The following is a 21,053-nucleotide window of genomic DNA, read 5'->3' on the forward strand; positions in this document are numbered from 1 at the left end:
TACGGACCCTACTCTCAAAAGAGGCCACAGTAAAGATTGAAACAAATAAGAGCACTACTTTTTAGTGACATAGATAGTTGTTTGAAAATAAATTATTTAAGAAGAGATCCTCTATCAAGCTCATGTTCTCTTTTTAAATATGTAGGTATATAAGCCATAAAAAGTAATTTTTTAAAAAGGATAGAAATATTTGAAAGAGAAATAATTCTTTTAAAAGAAAAGTCTGCTTCTTGGTTCTTCAGCCAAAAACAGACATGACAAAAGAACTAACACAACTACAGAAAACTTTGTATCAAATGTATTTTCAGCAAGACTTCAAAATTTGACACAGGCACAGGGAAAAGGAACAAACTTAAAAAGAGTATAAATAAGGTCAGTTCAAACTCACTTCTATTTGAAATGTGTTTTAAAAACAATTTTAGTCTTATATTTTAAAAATATGATTAAGAATTTTTTTTTCTTTAATTCAAGTCTTCTCAATCATCTTAAAACACCTGTGAGCTGAACTGATACATTAAGGCAAATTTTTATTTTAAATACTCATTTCATTGATGAACTCTGTTTCATTTAAACTGCTAATCCAGGGAGAAAGTTTTCGTAAAAAACATTTTATTGCTACAAAGGGAAACATGGTCACAAAGAGCCTTTAAGCGTATCTTAACGCAAATTACTATTCAATGTCTAATGCAGTAAAAAAATACACAGTCAGAGCACAAAATACTTGCCCAGTTTATATCTTCTAGGGTAAGTATTCAAAAAATTGATGCACACTTGAATATTCACTCCCAAGAGCAGCATTTAAGATAAAATGATTAGAATAGATATACTAACAATACACATTTGTTATCCTTAACACCAATAAAGTAATAAAAATTAAGCTTAAAAATTATACAAACAATTTATCGGATCTAAGTTTGGTAGCTATAAAAACTAAACTAAAATAGTTTTACCTTCATTTTATTAAACAAATGTTAAACATTTAGAAATTATATAAAACAAATTTTAGTATGTGGAATGCATGCAACATGGGTGTTAATTCATATTTTAAGCTATTAAATTTCTTACCCTTTTTTACATTAGAACCGAAATGTAAAGCTCCTTTTAAATCTAATACCTTATATTTAATTTTCTTCAGGTTGCTCAACAGGGAAGTCAGCAGGTTCTTCCTTTGCTGTTTCTTCCTCTACTTCCTCTACTTCCTCTACTTCCCCCACTCCCTCTACTTCTCCCACTACCCCTACTTCCCCTCCTTCCCCTACTCCCTGTATATTTCCCTCGCCCTCTATTCCTCCTTCTCTCACTTCCTCTACTTCTTCCACTTCCTCTACTTCCCCCACTTCCTCTGCTTCTTCTTCCTCATCTTCATCCTCCTCTTCTTCAATAGGTTCATCAATCTTCTCTTCATCCTCCTCATCTCCTTCTATTTGCTGATCCTGAGAATGGTCTTGAATTTCAAAAGGATTCTCACCCTAAAAACATAAGAAATGGCTTTCAAAATCAGCACATTCATTATTACATGATCTGGCAAGTGAAATTTTTACTTGCCATATCATGAGGAATAAATGCCATTTTGAAACTTTTCATTGTAAATTATAACAAATTCATTAAGTATTTGTTGACTGTCCATTCCATACCAATGTGAGCATATAATTTACTGAAGCCATTACTTTATCCTCCATAACTGAAATGCTTAAAGGTCATATTTTCCCCTTAACTGTATTTCTAAATAATCATACACACACACACATACACACACACACACACACACACACACACACACACACATATACACATGACAAAGGCAAGTGTGGTTTTTGGTAGAAACAAAGGGATGATGCAAAGATTTACATTTTGCTTAATTATATGAGTATTAATGTTACAGAATCTCTTTAAAACTCAAATGAAAATCAGGTACCTCGCTTAATCTACTAGATACCATGCCTTACTTCTACTTTTAAAAAGTAGACAAACCTCTCAGTAAACATTCACAGGTACAACTTTAATATTTTATTTTAATACTTCAATTATATATCTGGATCAAATCTCATATAAATTTGACCATATCAGAAGGCTATATTAATGTAGTAAGAAATGAAGTAACAGTGAAGGTTATTAAGCAGGAAAATATTAAGACTGGCACTACCCTTTAAGATGAATGACACAGGAATGTGTAGGATGAAGCAGAGAACCAAAAGAAGGAATACTAGTGAGGAGGCTACTCTAATATCCCAGACCAGGGAAATGTAAAAGATGTGGTGACATTATTCACAGAACAGGTAAATTACAATCACTATGCTAATGGAAAGGAAAAGAGGAGGAAGTGTTTATATGCTATTAATATATATAACTTCAGATATCTAGATGTCTAATAGGCAGCTATAAATTTGCAACTCAAAAGAGAGGAGAGTTCAAAATAAGATATTTACATTTATGAATTGCCTGCTTGCAGAGAGTGCATTGGTGAAGCCAGGGTCTTAAATGGGAAGGCCCTGGGATGGGACTGGTGGATTAAGTAGAAAAAAGGGCTGCAATAAAAACCCTATGAAGATGCCTACACTATAAATGGGGGCAGCAGAAGTTAGAAGTGAAGGAACACAGCTGGGTGCGGTGGCTCACACCTGCAAGGCTGAGGCGGGTGGATCACAAGGTCAGGAGATTGAGACCATCCTGACTAACACGGTGAAACCCCGACTCCACTAAACATACAAAAAATTAGCCGGGCCTGGTAGCAGGCACCTGTAGTCCCAGCTACTCAGGAAACTGAGACAGGAGAATGGCGTGAACCCAGGAGGTGGAGCTTGCAGTGAGCCAAGATCGCGCCACTGCATGGCCTGGGCGACACAGCGAGACTCTGTCTCGAAAAAAAAAAAAAAAAAAGTGAAGGAACACTTGGTGCAGGAGGAAACCCAGGACAGTAAAAAGACTACCTGATAAAAGAGAGTTTCAAGAATAAGTGATAGATCAACAGTGTCAAATGATACATATAAAAAAGCAGAAAGCAATTGAAAAAGGTCACTAGAGTTAATCATCAATACAGAATGGGGGTTCTTGAGGATTTATTGTACTATCCCCTTATTTTCATACATTTAATATGTTATAATTTTTTAAAGACCACTCGCTAGATTTGATAATGACAACATTAGTAATCTTAGGAAGAGCAGTTTCAAAAGTATGATGTGACAGTTAGACAGCAGCAGTTGTCCAAGAATGTATCTTTAAAATTTCCTATGAAGCTGTCAAAAACCACAGGCCCTGATTCCAGCACCCTGAGATTTTCATTTAGTCTGTACTGGAACTCTTGCTGAAAACACAAATTCCTGGATCAATCTCAGACTGCCTGAATCAAAATTTCCAGGGGAGACGCTCAGTAACTTGCATATTTAAGAAGCATTTCAGGGCAAAAATTAGCTGGGTGTGGCAGCGCGTGCCCGTAGACCTAGCTACTCAGGAGGCTGAGCCAGGAGAATCGTTTGAACCCGGGAGGTGGAGTATGCAGTAAGCCCAGATCACACCACTGCACTCCAGCCTGGGGAACAGAGTGAGACTCTGTCTCAAAATAAGAGAAGCATTTTTGGAGATATTTATCAGTGAAGTTTGGGAAACCCTAATTCAGAAAGCCTAAAAAAGGGCTTAGGCAGCTTTTTGTTTATCTTAGCCTCACGGGTGATTGAACACGTTCCTCCGGTTGAGAACTACTAGTTTAAAGAGTGAATAATAGAGAGGAAGAAAAGAGCACGTGCAAAGTAAACTACCATTTCAAGTATGCTGGGAAGAGACAAGATGATAAAATAGGGTGGGCCAAAGTCTAGGAAAAGTTAAGTCATTTTTGGTTTAGGGAACTCATAAGCATATCTATTTGAGGAAGATTAGAAAAAAAAAAACAGGAAAAAAATCAGATGCAAGCAAGGGAAGAAATAATGATGGCATTAGAACAAAGATGAAAGGCAAAGAAGATTTTTCCTCACAGATAATAAAGGTGAAGGAAAGATATATCTAAGGCAGAAATGAGAACACTTACTGAATTTACATCTAATGGTCTCAATCTCCCTGATGCAGGAGAAGAAATAAGCATATGGGAAGTAGCTGAGTGTGGTGGTGTGTGCCTGTAATCCCAGCTACTAGAGAGGCCAAGGTGGGAGAATGGCTTTAAACCCAGGAGTTCAAGACTGCAGTGAGCTATTATCGCACTACTGCACTCTGGCCTGGGCAACACAAAAAGATTCTGTCTTAAAATATATATATATAAGAAAAAGAATATGGGAAGCAAAGAGAGCAAGAATGAAATCTGAGACATGAGGTTATTAAAGGTTGGAAGAGTCACTACAGGAAACACATTACACCAGTAGTTAGTAAGTAAAATTATTGTGAATTGAGTGAAAATCTGGGAAACACAGGACTGGCACGCACGATTCCACATTTTTTAGCAAGACAAACATTAAAGCTAACCGTAGAGCTAGAACTAATAAGGAATTTGAGAGCGGCACCATTCCCTACTGAAAGGGGTGATTATCAATGCCCAGAGCAGGGAGTGAAGGCAGAACAAGATGATACAGTTGGAGAATTAGGAGAAATTGATGAACTGATTATCTCAATGAGGACAAAGTTGTTTTGTTTTGTTTTTCTCTGTCTTCTCTGCTGTGTCTCTAAGGGACAAAGATTTAAAAGGGCATTTTATCAGACTGAGAGCACTTGACAGTGGAGGGACAGTGGAGGAGTTTTAAGCCATGACCAGAGCTGACCATGAGCAGAAGATGTTCTGGGGAATGACAACAGGGAACAGAGCAGACAGGCATGCTGAATAAAGGGCCATCATTGAGTAATGTGACCCCAGTGCTTCTTGAATTTTCACATACATATAAATCAACAGGAATCTTGTTAAAATGAAGATTCTTATTCAGTAGGCCTGGGTATGACCTGAAATTCTGCATTTCTAATGAGCTCCCAAGTGATGCCAATACTGCTGATCCACAGATCACATTCTGAGTAACAAAGTTCTAGAGGAGTTCTCAGTTCAGGTGTGTTCTCTACAACATGTGCATGAGCAGGATACTCCCACCAGTGACATCTCTCATTCCATGAAGTGACTCAATTGTGTAACTTGAAAACACTATATAGAAATTCTAATTTTGCATTCTTCCCTCATTAAAAATTATCTTCATACATCAATAGAAACCACTGACTTCTCAGAAGTTTGTGACAATGCAAGAATAAAAATCTAATTTTTCCTTCTTTATCTATGATGCTTCTTTTTGATGCCATACCTCTCATAAAATTGGATTTCAACTGAGGGCTGCATTCATTTCTTTAAAGTAGTGTCAAGAATGTAGTAAATGGTGACAAATATTAACGAATATTAGATTAACAAATTAGAAAATAGGCCCCTAAGGAACGAGCTGCAAGAACTAATATTATTTAGCTTGGAAAGGACTGGTAGAGGGACAATTTAATGGTCATTAAATATGTATCAGGTTTTCTTCACAGAGTAGCTGTTAAGAGTCACAATAGACAAAATAAACAAAACTTCTTTAATCTATACTTACTAAATAACACACTGTTGTAAATCCTCAACACAACAGCTCTCTTCAGTGTAGAATAATGATTTTAAGGTAGGTATTATTTTGTAAAGACTGAAAAATAACTTCTATCAGACCAGTCTGGGTATTATAAGAGAAGTAAAAACACAACAAAACCAAAAGACTAACCTCTAAAATTTATTCCCGAATCACAGTAAGCTCTTATTTGTATAGTAAGTGTTTATCATAAATTTTATGTAAAGATGGATTCAAGCCATAACATATGGCAAAAACCCTGAGGAGTAAAGAGTATATATCCAATTGTTCACATCTGAGTTTCCTAATATTAGAAGCAAACCTCTCTTCTCCCGCCCCCCAAATTCCATGAGATTCCTTCTTCTGGAGCAACATATCTGACCTTCCTGCTACCCTCCAACTTTTATGCAAGGAAAAGGAATGATTTATGCAATTAGTATGCTTGGAAGAAAAAACTAGGTGGACACAACACAGTCCCTTGTGGGTCCCCTCTTTTGGGTCTTCCTAGTGACAGAAAAGGTACATCCTCGTCTGTTCTATGCCATGTGGTAAACTAGGAGAAGCCTGTTGCTGTCCATCTGGGCTGGTAACAGAAATTGGGAGGATCTAAGTCTACCTAATTAAGTGAAATATTAAAAGTCCACAGCAACTACATAGCTAAGATATATTCTCCAAGTCAATTTTTTCTTAAATCAAGAATAAAGCTGACATTTTGATTTTCTATCTAATTCTTGTGTATTTCTCATTGATTCAGAGCTACAAAGGTGATAAGAGAGGAATCACTGCTCCCATCTTGACCAACCCAACAATTAGGAAAAAAGATGTTTTACCTATATGCAAGATACTGAGTAAAATTCTTCTTAACATGTTATACTATATTCAAGTATCACAAAAGGTTACTATGTCACCAGTTAATTATTGCAATACTACAATATTATTGAAAAGGTTTTTGCCCTAAAATCTTACCTTAACAAAACGTTCATATCGCGCCTTCACTATTGGATTATTTAAAATGCTTGTAGCAGTCAAGACACTCTCTCTTTTTATTTGTTCCTTATAAGCCTATAAAAAACAGAACACACTGAGGGTTCTTGAAAACCATGCCATGAAAAATATTTCCATAATTAAAACAGCATTTCATGCTCAAACCCTTAGATTTAAATGACTTATCTTCTTACAAACTATAGAGCAATAGCAACTACTGTAACCACAGTCTAAATCTATGAATTCAAACAATGAAGATTCAAGCCAATCAGCTTCAAAAGAAAACACTCAGTCCCACAAATCTACAAGTCTAGATTCTACTAGATAGCTGCCTTCTCTTCTTTCCACTCCACATCTGCCTCCCCAGCCCCCAACTATTAATTTTCACGCTGTCAAAAAATAAAGAATAATTTTTCATACTACAAGAGTAACTAGTCTTCCTCTAGGCTGTAGTTATTTCAAGACTATTATACAGAGGAAGAAAGTTACCAGTATAGAAAATTGCCAAAATGGTGTCAAGGGAATATCAAGAGAAGAAAAAGACATAGATTAAGAAAAGATTGTATGTGTTCAAAAATGCTTGAAGAAATCTGAATTAAATGAGGTTCACTTCAATACAAAATACAAGTTTAACACTTGGGTATGTTCTATTTAAAACTTAAGGCTTTAATATCTGAATCTTTAAATATGCTTTTCAAACAAACTGATTTCCCACAATATAAACATTTGTATTGTCTGAAGTAAATCTGACTAAATAAAACCAGCCAAGCCAATAGAGAAGCAGAAATATATTGACCAAAAAGAAGACAGTAAATTTTTCAGGGATATTCTACTAAAAAATGTAACAATAGATGCTAGCTGATAATGCTGTTTTTAAATGTATTTTTCCCAACCATCAGAAAAATGTATCAGTAATAATCAAATCTTTACTTTCTTTTTTATTCTAAAACACAGACACACACAACACACACACTCTCTCACAAAACTGTTTTGTACTGACTTTTTAAAAAGTTAACAGTTCAACAAAAGCTACGATTTCCTGAATGCTTACCATTACCAGGCACTATTTTAATTGCCTTACACGTTTTAATTAATTTAATTCTTAAAAAAAATCAGGTAAGAGTAGAATGATCATCTACCTTCATTTTACAGATAAGGAAACTTAGACAAAGAAAGGTTAACTTGCTTGCTTAACACATGTTATAGATTGAACAACTCAGGGAGTCTTACTTTAGAGCTCAATCTTAACCACTATATACTGCCTCTCTGGGTATACTTACAGTTATTTCCATATGAGATTGATAAATTGATAAAATTGCAGATAGGTGTGAAGCTATGGTCAAAGAACAATAAAAGATTGATGGATAATCTGGCAACTTTATTAAGACAGATGAAAATTTTACCTGCTTCCCTTTGATATGATCAGGAGATTTTAAGTGCTGCTGAACTGAACTATGTAAAGCAGGGATATACACACTGCAAGCGCTGCAATGAACTGTCTCTACCTTCATCATGTGATCATCTACAGTAACACCTACAAAAGACATCCAATTATTAAAGAAATAATTCATATATTATTTCTGACCAATGAAGTTTTTACTACTTAATTTCCGTGATTATTCACACCCCTTCTTCCAAAATAAAGATCAGAGTGCATAGGTTTATGTTGAGTATTTCTACCACATCTCATAAATCTACATTTGTAGATTTAATATATTGCTAATTAAAATTATTAAGGTACAATTACACTATAGTTCCTAATCATGTTAAACAACCATGCTCTGAGGCCTGTACATTCATCCTCCCAAAACTATAATATAAAGGAAAACAAATATTGATTTTGTAGTAAAATAAGAATTTCCATGATTATGAATGTGGATGAGTAAGAAAAGGGGAAAGGATGTCAAAACTGGATTCATAAGGAACAAAGGTATTCTGGATCTTGCAAATGGTGACCGGGGTTTATTACAGGTGAAGGTATAAACATATGCAAGGGAAGGGTGTAAGAGAATGGTACTTTCTGCAAGTTAGTACGACTGGAACAGAGAAGAAGAGACTAAAGATGAAAATAGAAAAAAAAGGCCTAAATAATAAAGAGCTGTATGTGCCACGCCTAGGAATTTAAACTTGATCCTGGAGAGGATGAGGAGCCACTGAAAGTTCCTGAAATAATGAGATCATGTAATAAAATTGTAAGATAAGAAAAACTGGAAGTAATGAAACTACTTCGGAAATACTACAATTGTCAAGACAACAGAAAAGGATTTGAACAAATACAGTATTTAAAGGAGAGGTAAAGAAACAGATTTGATAAATGTTTAAAAGAGAATTGATGTTATCAACTGATCAGTACTATAGATACAGTAAGGAAAAAGTACCTAGTATATAACTCTCTACTTCTGGCTTTGGTAGATGGTGCAGGCCCTTCTCAAGATATGTGAAGGAAAAAACTGTGAGGTTTTGTTTTGCTTTCTTTGTAAGGTAGGATATGCTCAAGGAGACGATAAATTTTTTGGATATGTTGATTTTGTGTGACTGCTGTAAAGAGATGTCAGTAGGCAGTTAGATGTGTAAGACTAGAGTTCAGAAGAAAGATCTGTGCTAGAAACATAGATGTATAAGTAATGAACATCTAGATACTAACTTAAGCTCTGTAAGTGAATTTATTAGGAAGGAATATAAAAAGAGATGGTAATGGGGCTAATGACAAGGTACTGAGAAACATCAAATTCTAAAAGAGTGGCAGAGAAACCATAAAGACTTAAAAAATGACAAAAGGATAAAGAAAACATTAGGCCAGTGAAGTGCCACAGAAACAAAGGAAGAAAAATGATTCATGAATAATATAGTTAGTAAAAAATGTTACGGAAGATAATGATTCAAAAGAACCTAGAGAAGCTGGTGTTGGTAACTTCTGTCACAGCAGTTTCAGTAGACTAACAGTAGTAGAAAGTTGTTTAATGTGCTTAATGTAATACATGGGAGATGAAGAAGCAGAGAATACTGTGGGTTATGCTTAAAGAAGCATGGTTATTTAAAAAGAAAAAGAAGACAGGTTATTTAGGAGAACTAGTGTCTGTTTTTCCTTTTCTTTTATTCCTTTTGTTGGCTGTTTTTTGTTTGGTTAGTTCTTGTTTTTGTTCTTGTTTTGTTTTGTTTAAGTAAAAGCATATTTACAGACTCCAGAGATGGACTCAAAAGAGAAGGAAAGACCGAAAAACAGAAGAGTTCATAACTTGAATTTTGGGAGAAGGAATAACAGAAACAGAGAACAGAGAGAAGTATCTTTCATCTAGAGGAAAAGGTAACTTTTCCTCTCAAACTGAAGTGAAGAAAGTAATGGCAGGTAATGACAAATTTGTAAGCATTAGAACAGGAAGACAAAGAAGTTCATTTCTGGTAACTCACTCAGAGCTACTGTATATATGACTGTACTATATCACTCTAGTGGCTATCATTTACATTTAAACAGGTTATGATATATAAAAATACATGTAGAATTTTAAAATAATTTGTTTTAAATACTTACCTTCCATAACATCTTTTTCAATTATTTTAACTACTTCTGTTTGATTATTTGTCTGTTGCTTACGAATAGATGTTTTCTTGAATTTATTCACCATACACTCCTAGAAAACAAAATAGAAAGAATCTAAATAGCTTTCAATGAGCACTCAAGTATAAATGCTTAGCACTATGTTCATTCTATGGAAGATACAGTATCTGCTATGTAAGAATTAACATCTTTTCTCAAGGAGTTTATAATTTAATTGAAAAGATAATCATAAAATATTAGGAACCTACAAAAATTATTCATTTTTCAAAGAATATTTTAAGCATATAGAGAAAGGGATCAAAGGGAGCTAGAATATTTAAGAGGTCTTCCAGAGTAGGTGGGTATTTAAGTTATAAAGGACACACAGAAACCCATTAAGGAAATAAATTACAGAAGATTGTTAATTAAGAGTCACAGTTCTATGAGAATTACAGTGGTCTGAAAGATCACTTTTTTTTTTTTTGAGATGGAGTCTCGCTCTGTCACCCAAGCTGGAGTCCAGTGGTGCGATCTCTGCTCACTGCAACTTCTGCCTCCTGGGTTTAAGCAATTCTCCTGCCTCAGCCTCCCAAGTAGCTGGGATTACAGGCACGCGCCACCACGCCTGGCTAATTTTTATATTTTTAGTAAAGACGGGGTTTCACCATGTTGCTCAGGCTGGTCTTGAACCCCTGACCTCGTGATCCGCCCGCCTCAGCCTCCCAAAGTGCTGTGATTACAGGCATGAGCCACTGCGCCCGGCCTGATCATTGTATTTTTAACTTTCTAATAATTCCATCTTTTCTGTCCAAATTAATTGTATGTACAATCAACAGTCCAGCTCAAGCCCCTTCCTTAAGCATTCCTTAACATTCCCAACTGTCTTTCCCTTTGCTAAACTCCTACAGTATTTCTGAATTCCTGGCATTGCCACTTAACAGTCATTTAACTGCTCTGAGCATAATCTTTCATGATAAAAATGAATTGTTACAGGGCTCAACTGAAATAATGAATGAATGTAACCAGCACAACTCCAGTTAATGGATGATAGCTGACTCCACATCAATAAAGTTGTTAAAGGACACCTCCCACAGAAACTGTGAAAAATGTAATAATTTCTGAAATAACAAATACAAATTCTATTATAGAGGAATTCACAAGTAATTCTGGGTTAATTTTAAAACAACTCTTTCTTTAAATAGTAAATTAAAATTTTAGAAACATAAATGCGAGAGATGGGGAGAGTGAAAAATGAAATCATAAGAAATTCATATCAATAAAATGCTTCTCACTTCAAAAACAGCTACTCACATGCAAAAACTCCATAACTACTTTATCAAATTTAGTTTGTTTCTGTATATGATCTAATGTTTCCTGATGTGAAGAACTTTCCAGATGCAGTTCAATATCTTTTTCTTCAAATGTTCGAAATTTACAAAATGAACATGTAAATGCCATTCTGTAAGAGAAAAAAGTTTTCCTTTAAATATTACTTTATTCAACTATAGAGTTCATAAGAATATAACATTGAAACTAATTTTACCAACATAAATGATTTCATTTCTTCCTCTTTTATGACTGAATTAAACTTAGCTTAAATCCAAAAAAAACAGTATTTAAGTACATATTTGGACAGCACCCATATACCACTTTGCATTTCTAGCCCACCTTGGAGCTTCCGGGTAGGAAAAATGGAATCAGGGGATCTATAAGTTATCTACTTCAAGCCTGGACCAATTAAAAAGGCAAAGCAAACCTCAAGAAGTATCAAGTTCCAAAGTTCTACAACTTATTTTACATGTTGTTCCATCCTCAAGCTTCTAAACCAATGGTAGTATCAATAAAGCAAGGTGGCACACCACCAGACAATCATAATTCACTCCTGTGGAATTCTTGGGTGATAAAAGTCTTGCCTTCTAAAGACTACTTCACTTAGGGATAACTAACAGGCCTGGACTGGACAAATGCATACATCTGTAAGCTCAAGAGCCACTCCATAATGAACAGTCCCACCTAATTGTTTCTTTTTTTTTTTTCTTTTTGAGATGGAGCCTCGCTCTGTTGCCCAGGCTGGAGTGCAGTGGTGCGATCTCAGCTCACTGCAACCTCCACCTCCCCAGTTCAAGCAATTCTCCCACATCAGCCTCCCAAGTACCTGGGACTACAGGCATGCGCCACCACACCTGGCTAATATTTTTAGTAGAGACAGGGTTTTTGCCACCTTGGCCAGGCTGGTCTTGAACTCCTGACCTCAGGTGATCTACCTGCCTCGGCCTCCCAAAGTGCTGGGATTACAAGTGTGAGCCACCGTGCCCAGAATAACTGTTTCTATTTTACATTATTTTCTTTTCCTTGAATTATGCCAGCAGTCACATAACTGGTTTCTGTCTCCAGTCTCCATTTTCCAATTAATTCTTTGCAATGCTATTCGATTTATTTTCCTGGTTGAGAGTATGAGCTCTGGAGCCAACTGCTGAGTTCATATCCTAATTCCATTTTGTGATCTTGGGCAAGTTACTTGACTTGGTTTTCTGGGCCTTGGTTTTCTTACATTGAGATGAGAACGCTCACAGAGGTGTCTGAGGATTTTTAAAAATTAATGCAGACAAAGCCCTTAGAACATTTCCTAAAACACAATAATTATTCAATTAATTATTGCTACTTCCTATAGGAGGTAAGAGCACATTACTGCTCAAAGGGCTTCATTAGCTCCATAAGCTCCAAAAACAAAGACAAAAATGTTTTCAGCTGCCATCCAGGAAATTTCCTAATCTCTCCTTTTTGGCTTTACTCACCAATACCTTTAACATTATCTGGCACAGCATGTCTTCATTAAATGTTTAAATTAGATTATACCTTTCACCCATTAGAGTCACTTCAATCTACACTGCTTTCAATTTTCTAAATAACAACACATTCCTGTTTGCTTTGATGGCAAGCCATGGCCTCTACCTGGGCTGCCTCTCACAACTCCTCCTGTAACCCTACCATTCCCAGATCAATTCAAATACTACTTCCATCATTGCAGCCTCCCCTGATTTCCATGCACCCTTATTTATTTATTTTTTGAGACAGAGTCTTGCTCTGTTGCCCAGGCTATGGAGTGCAGTGGCGCAATCTCAACTCACTGCAACCTCCACCTGCCAAGCTCAAGCTATCCTCCTACCTCAGCCTCCCCAGTGGCTGGGACCACAGGCACGTGCCACCACACCTGGCTAATTTTTGTATTTTTTGTAGAAATGAGGTTTCACCATGTTGCCCAAGCTGGTCTTGAACTCCTAGGCTCAAGCAATCCGCCCACCTTGGCCTCCCAAGGTACTTGAATTACAGGAATGAGCTACCATGCTTGGTCTCCTATACCCTTATTTAGAAGTTATATCTCATGAGACTACACTGTACTCCTCTTCTGGTATCCTTCACCATACACTATTATTTATGTACATCTCTCACACATCCATCTCTTTCTCCCTAGGTTCCCTTAAGGGTAGATATAAACCTTTCCATGCGCTTTATTATGTGGAAAGCATTCAAATATCCAAGGGAAGGAACCTATCACAAGAATAGTGATTTACTCAATCTCGAATCCTCATAACTCAAAGTAAAACTGCTCTGATAAATGAAAATAGACTACTTTAAAGAAATTATATCCTAAAATGATAATTTATGAGTTAACATTCTTTTTGGTTATATCATCAGATTTATATTTAGAGTTACAGAGAAAATAGCTAAATGAAAGTTCAATTCTTTCATTTTCTCTATATCACAATTTTATATATTATATTAACATGAACATAATCCATATCTAAAATTTTTCATGAGAAAAGTACTCATAGGGCAATTAAATTTAAAAAATTGCATCTTATAATGTTAAATGATTTTTACACTCCGAGACGCTGATAATTTAAAGTCATTTCTACACCAAAATATTAACTATGCCTGTTACTTCTACCAAAAGAAGGAATCACAAGAGATAATGAATGGGACAGAGAACTCACAAGGACTAAAAATAGCAGTAGTTCTTGAAACTAGAACTACTCTTCTTTTTATGGATTGTTTTGTTTTGTGTAGAGATGAGGTCTTGCCATGTTGCCCAGGCTGGCCTCAAACTTCTGGGCTCAAGGCTTTAAGAAAAATTTAGACATTTTTAAAAAACTGCTAAATTGCTCTCTAGTAGTTATAATATACTGTCACCAACAAATTTTAAGTGTCCTTTGACCATTCCTTAATTAGCAAATCAAATTTCTCCTTAGTAATAAAATGGCATACTATTATTTAAATTTTTAGTTTAATGAAATTACTGTTAAGTTTAAACAATTTCCTTAAAATTATTACTAGCTGTTTTTTGTTTCCTCATCATATTAAACATCTTAGTTTTCTTTTTAAAATAATTTGGGTGATGTTTTAATCTAACTTGGACATTAATCATTTCTCATGTTTATATTTTCCAAGTCTGTTTGCATTCCTTTCAAATTTTAAGTTTTTATTTAGCCAAATCTGCTCATAATTTCCTCTGTAATTTATTCTATAACTTTTAAGCCTGGGAAAAAAACTCCTTGCAGAACATTTTGTTTTTCTGTAATTTCATTTTTTTTTTACTACATTCATTCCAGGTGTCATATGAGGAGGCTCTAAACTGATTTTTGTTGTTATTTCATTGTTCAACCAATTCCCCTCTTTTTTTTTTTGAGACAGAGTCTCGCTCTGTTGCCCAGGCTGGAGTGCAGTGACTCGATCTCATCTCACTGCAAGCTCCGACTCCCGGGTTCATTCCATCGTCCCGCCTCAGCCTCCCGAGTAACTGGGACTACAGGCACCCACCACCACACCTGGCTAATTTTTTTTTGTATTTTTTTAGTAGAGATGGGGTTTCACCGTGTTAGCCAGGATGGTCTTGATCTCCTGACCTCGTGATCCGCCCGCCTCGGCCTCCCAAAGTGCTGGGATTACAGGCATGAACCACTGCGCCCAGCCCAATTCCCCTCTTATTTCTAATATCCTCTTTATTAAATATTACATTCTTCCTTACAGTCTGTTCACGGGCTAATCTGGTATAATAATTAGCTTTGTGTATTGCCACATATTTTTAACTATTATAGCTTTTTAATGATTGATTATCTATAAAAGCCAGTACCTACTCATTTACTCTTCTTCAGAATTTCCTTTGGGATCTGGATTGGAAAGAACTTACATATTTGTAATGTTTAGTTCCTGCCCATGAAAATCACTATGTCTCCATATAGTCAAATCTCAATGACAAGTGTTTCTTTTTAAGAATACTGTTATTTCTGAATATTTGATATCTTTTGGATTGCCAATATGAATAGAATGCCTTTTTCCTTATGTTTTCTAAGTAGTGATTACATATAAATATCAAAAATCAAAAGCATTCCTCTATATCTTTGAACAAGTCTTTTCATTTGAATCTTAAGAACTTTTTAATATTACAATTGATGTGTTGGCCTTTTCTAGGAAATCATTTTTTAATGAGCCTAATTTTCTGACTCTAAGTACAAACCTGTATCCATCTCCGTATTTCTCACTGTTTTTTTCTCTTCTGCGCCTTTGTTTCTCTCGCCGAGCCTCAATTCGCCGCTTTTCTTCCTCTTCATTTTTAGGATCAGTTTTTGCTAGGATATTACACAAAAAAGTAAAAGCTAAAATTCATTTTTCCATTCTCTCTTTCCAATCATCAGTTCATAAAGTACATACTTATGAGGTTTACTTAGTGATTGTAATCTAAAATTGAACTCACCAAAAAAATCAGAGTTTGAGACTATCCAGTATTTCTGAAACTTCACTGAATGAACTTCATTCATTTGAATACCACCATCATGAATTCTGTCATATCTGCTTGTCATCTATGTGATTATTTGCTACATATTTTTCTTTAAATGTGCTCATTTGTCCTATCCTTATTCTAAGCAATAATATCCTTATCACCTAAAATCATCTTGGGCATCACATACTTTGGGAAAAACACCAAAGTAACCTGACCAAGCATGAAAATGGAAGTCCAGTAAACACTGCAGAGCCCTGGATGCAAGAACTCATGTTCATATTGTAGGAGCTCTCAGAAAGTTTCTTAAAATTTGTAACCTCCAAAATAAAAGCAAATTTGTTCTCTTTTTTAAAAAATATTCTCTATTGTGATAAAATACACAAAACATAAGATTTACTAGTTTAACCGATTTAAAATGTGCAATTCAATGGCATTAAGTACATTCACAAAGTTATGCAACCAACTCCGCTATCTAGTTACAGAACTGTTCATCATCCCATAAAGTAGTCACTCCCCATTTCAACCCTACCCTAAGGCCCTGGTAACCACTAATCTGCTTTCTGATCTACGGATTTGCCTATTCTAAGTATTTCATATACCTAGAATATCCTGTCTGTTGCCTTTTTGGTCTGATTTTTATTTAGCCTGTTTTCACAGTTCACCCATGTTGTACCATGTATTAGTAAGTACTTCCTTTTTTATGGTTTAATAATATTCCATTGTATGAATACCCCACATTTTTTAAACCATTCATCTGTTGATGTATATTTCAATTGTTTCTACCTTTTGGCTATTATGAATAATGCTACTATAAACATTCATATATAAATTTTTGTTTGGACCAGGCACAGTGGCTCATGCCTGTAATCTTAGCACTTTGGAAGGCTGAGGTGGATGGATCACTTGAGGCCAGGGGTTCGAGACAGCCTGGCCAACATGGCGAAACCATCTCTACTCAAGATACAACAATTAGCTGGGCGTGGTGGTGCACATCTGTAGTCCCAGCTACTCAGGAGGCTGAGGAACGAGAATCGCTTGAACCCAGGGGCAGAGGTTGCAGTGAGCCAAGACTGCACCACTGCACTCCAGCCTGGGCAACAGAGTAAGATCCTGTCTCAAAAATAAAAATAAATAAATAAATAAATTTTTGTTGGAATACTACTTTAAATTCTTTGGAGTAGAAGAATACCTAGAAGTGGAATTGCTGGATCATATGGACAGTCTATGTTTAATTGTTTCAGGAAGCACCAATCTGCTTCCCACAGTGGCTTCACTGCTTTACATTCCCATCAGTAATGTGTGAGGGTTCCAATTTCTCCATATCCTTGTCAATATTTGTTATTTTCCTTTTTTTATTATGACCATCCAAGTGGGTATGGAGTGGTAACTCACTGTGAGCAGGTTCTTTCTTATAATACATTTAACTTTATACTTAAAAAAAAAAAAAAAATTAACTATTTGCCCTTAAATTTTTCCTTTCATGCACTGCTTATCCTTTTGGATGGCCTTTGAAAAATCTACTTATTTATATATTACCTCAAATAAGTAATTTAATCTTCCTTTCATATGCTAAAACTATGACATGTTGTACTTCTAGCCAAGTGACAGAATAGGGTTCCTTTCCTACTAATTTTCTATAAAGTCACATAGTCTATACTATAGCATAGCAAGACCTTGTATTGAAGAAAATTCAGCAATCATCTTTTTAAATACCCATTTTACACCTGACAGAGAAGGCATAATTTAAAGAATTTTAGTTTCATTCTTAGCTACACAACACTTTTCTCAAGTTTTGTTATATAAAAAGGGGGTATGGGGGAGGGATACATATATATCTGCTTTAAGGGCAAATCAGTTTCTTTATCAAACTTTTGCAATATTTAACCATACGTGCAAAATATATCTTTGAAATAGGTCCCAAGAGAATCAACTGAATTTTCTATTATAGTAATGTCTAATAAAATGTCAAATTTGATACATAACAGTCTTATCAATTGACACACTGTTAAAGGTATCCCCACAACACATACTCTGCTTAGTATCAGGTTTCCAGAATTCCAGAAATTCCAGAATATTGTTTCTTATTAAACAATAAGGCCTGATGAGAAAGTAATTTAAGTACACTTTTTAAACCTTTTTCAAATTTTATATTATAGAAAATATATTTTGAGGAAAGAATCTAACATTGCAATTTCAGTTTTTTCAAATATTACATATTAAAATGTCTATAATGTCATAATTAGGGAAAAAGTTATTTTAAAATAAAAGGGAAAAATGAATACAAAGCAAATTTCTGTTACAATCATATGGAGGTTTAAGAACAGGACTTCTAGAGCATGACTTGCTCTGGAATAAATACTGGCATTACCATTCACTGGTTGTTTGACTTAGGCAGCATATTATTTATCTATTCTGTGCCTGTTTTCTCAGCTGTAGAGGGTTTGATACACAACCACAAGGATTCAGGAAAAAGGAATGGACCAGGGTATGTACATTTTAAAAGTATCTTTGGGTATTCATGACCAATTATTAACTGCAATAGGGGATTTACAGATCTAACTTCTACAATCATAATTGTTATGTAGTTTCTGTATATAAACATGAAAAAATTACCGAAAAGTATGGAATTTTAAAAAACAAAAAGTATGCTGAATCATAGCAATTATGTTTTCTTACTTACTGGGTGATTTGCTGAGGCTTATCTTCTCCATAGGTTTTGCTAGTTTGGGTTTCTTGATAAAGGTTCCACTGGGCTTATTAAATGGCTGCATCATTTTTCTCTTTATTCCTCTTGCAGCAGCAACTGTCACATTGGTGGATTTGTTTTGATAGTCAACAACAATTCCGGGTCTATGAATGCTTCCAAAATCACCCATATGCTGTAAATTTGTGAAATCAATAAATATTAGCATATTGTCCAAGAAAAAATATGAATTCATATAAAATTTTCATGTTAACTATCTACTAATTTTCACCTGAAAATTCCCTGGAATGTAACTAAATTTTACATGTCCATTCTGAAAAAACACATTGAAAAACTCTGTAAATTATTACATAAACTCAAATCCATTGAATTAGTATTTTTATTTCCAGTAGAACAAATAATGAATATTTGCTAACTATGTTTTTACTTTTACATTTCAAAATTACTTGAGATTATAGACAACATATGTGCCTGTCCAAATGTTACCACTTGTACAACTCTCTGACAACTCCTCTTCAGAGTTCCTAATTGATGTTTTCCCATGAAAAGACCCTAAAAGAAATCTTTATTTTACTAAAACTAAGATACACAAAGAAGACCATATTTGTAGTTTGAAGTAAAAAAGATCCAGAAATCATTTAGTATTCTCCCTGTTGAAAAAGGGAATGAGAAGGCGAGATGGAACATTAGTATGAAATAGGAGAGTTAAAGCATAACCATGCATCAACTTCCAAGACACACTTCAGATAAAGAATTGCATCTGACGTTCCATTCACATTCTTACCTAGAGAAACATTTTCTGACCCAGAAGCCCAAGAAACAAAAGTTTACAGATGAAGAGTCATGCAACCAAACGACTCTTTGTGTCCCTTCCTCTTCTCTTGTCATTATCCAAATCTACTACACCAAGAGGCCACATGTCCACAGAAATTTATTCTGCTAATCTTACTTTTAGAAGATAAAGATGGAGGAGTAATCTGAAGAGAAGGACCCAAGGGGAATTGTACAAGTGAAGATTTAAAATGTAGGTCCTATTGGCTCATCTACTTCACTAACAGGAGGAAAGAAAGAAAAGTCCATTCAGACTAGAATGGTAAATACAAAGTACAGGAATACTTGTTTATTATGAAAACGAAATTTACTTTTGAAGCCTCATTAAGAAAACACACTTTGCCTAAAATAATATACAGCATGGAAAATATTAAGTGTTTTCCAAATTTTCAAACTAGAATGGATTTTCAATTCAAAACCCACAGCCTATCATCCCAACTATTTTCAATTAACCTATGATCATGAAGTATAGTGGAACTGTAATGTATCAGTTGCTTACATTTGTATACTATGCTCAGGAATGCCTATCTAACCTAGTTGTGTTTCCAGGTAATTTAAAAAGTCACAACAGGAAAATCTTCCTTAATTACGCATTAAAGGTGCAATGCATTTTTACATAAGTAAAGAGTAACTGTTAAAAATGCAAAATTTCTACACAAGTATAACAAGCTACACTGACATATCAAAGGTTAATAACCAGTCAAAAACGTGTACCCTACTACATTTTTTACTAGAAATACTTTCCTCTGCAAAGAAAATATTAAGAGCAGCTGACTTAAAAGGATTCTTACATTATAACAAAAATACAATACTCTTTAAATGATCAAACTATATAATAACCCCACAATCTGCATACACTTACTAGGTAAAATTTCATGTCAATCAAGTGACCTAAGAACATAAAGCATAATGTTTACACTATGTACCCTAAAGTTAAACAATTGTGGACTAGTATATTTACTCATTTAAGCAATAATTTACAAAATATTACTTCCTAAGAAGAAACCATAAACATATCTGTACAGGTGGAAATTATTTCTCAAGAGTAAAACTAGTAACACGAGGGAAAATAAAACAACCAGCAACTGGACATATTGTAAGAGTGAGTTAGCAAAATTACACTGACCACAAATCATTGTACAATCTATTATACACATCAACTTCTTCACCACATAAACATGGCTAAGCTATCCTGATCTATCATCAACTTTTAGTCTCCTGTGTTTAATGTGAAACATGGAGCTTTGAAGAAATTCTACTTGCTAGAGTTTAGCCACAAAGTATAAACATTTTATCATACATTGCACCTTTAACCTACTCAAAAACTCAAAAAGGGTTCAGTGACCTTTCACAATAATCCACAAACTATTCCACCAGCAAAACTGCTAGTGTTTACAAGGAAAAATGCAACTCCTTTTAACCCCTTTTAGACCAAACCTAATAGCCTCACCTTTTTAATAAAGGGAGATTTGGCACAACTTTATGATAATCTCAAACTGCCACTTATTTTCTGAGGTGCTAGAAAAACTTTTACAGTCAACCTAAAAATTATGTTTATGACTCAGCTTTTGCTTCAAAATACACCGGGATGAACAGTGTTTATTCTAGTTGAAAACGATGGTCTTGAAAGGGTTTAAAAGAGTGACTAGTGAAAAGAATCTGAAAAGATTC

General features: G+C 34.9%; 1 protein-coding gene across 4 annotated transcripts in view; it reads right to left on the reverse strand.

The window, feature by feature from the left end:
* Positions 1–283: 283 nt before the first annotated feature.
* Positions 284–21,053, reverse strand: part of ZNF326 (zinc finger protein 326) — a 36,197-nt gene continuing 15,427 nt past the window's right edge. For 3 of the 4 annotated variants that reach the window (XM_004026110.5, XM_019028700.4, XM_055351937.2), the window contains 7 exons: positions 18,528–18,726; positions 15,584–15,695; positions 11,380–11,527; positions 10,063–10,162; positions 7,937–8,067; positions 6,516–6,611; positions 284–1,469 (listed from right to left, as the gene is read on the reverse strand). In XM_004026110.5, the coding sequence (XP_004026159.1) occupies positions 1,122–1,469; positions 6,516–6,611; positions 7,937–8,067; positions 10,063–10,162; positions 11,380–11,527; positions 15,584–15,695; positions 18,528–18,726 (1,134 nt within the window). In that variant the 3' untranslated portion in view covers positions 284–1,121. Of the gene's footprint in view, positions 1,470–6,515; positions 6,612–7,936; positions 8,068–10,062; positions 10,163–11,379; positions 11,528–15,583; positions 15,696–18,527; positions 18,727–18,822; positions 21,048–21,053 lie in introns of those variants that run through there. The other variant, XM_063697084.1, reaches the window with a different exon arrangement.

Source organism: Gorilla gorilla, chromosome 1 (assembly GCF_029281585.2).
Source record: "Gorilla gorilla gorilla isolate KB3781 chromosome 1, NHGRI_mGorGor1-v2.1_pri, whole genome shotgun sequence".
Lineage (NCBI taxonomy): Eukaryota > Metazoa > Chordata > Mammalia > Primates > Hominidae > Gorilla > Gorilla gorilla.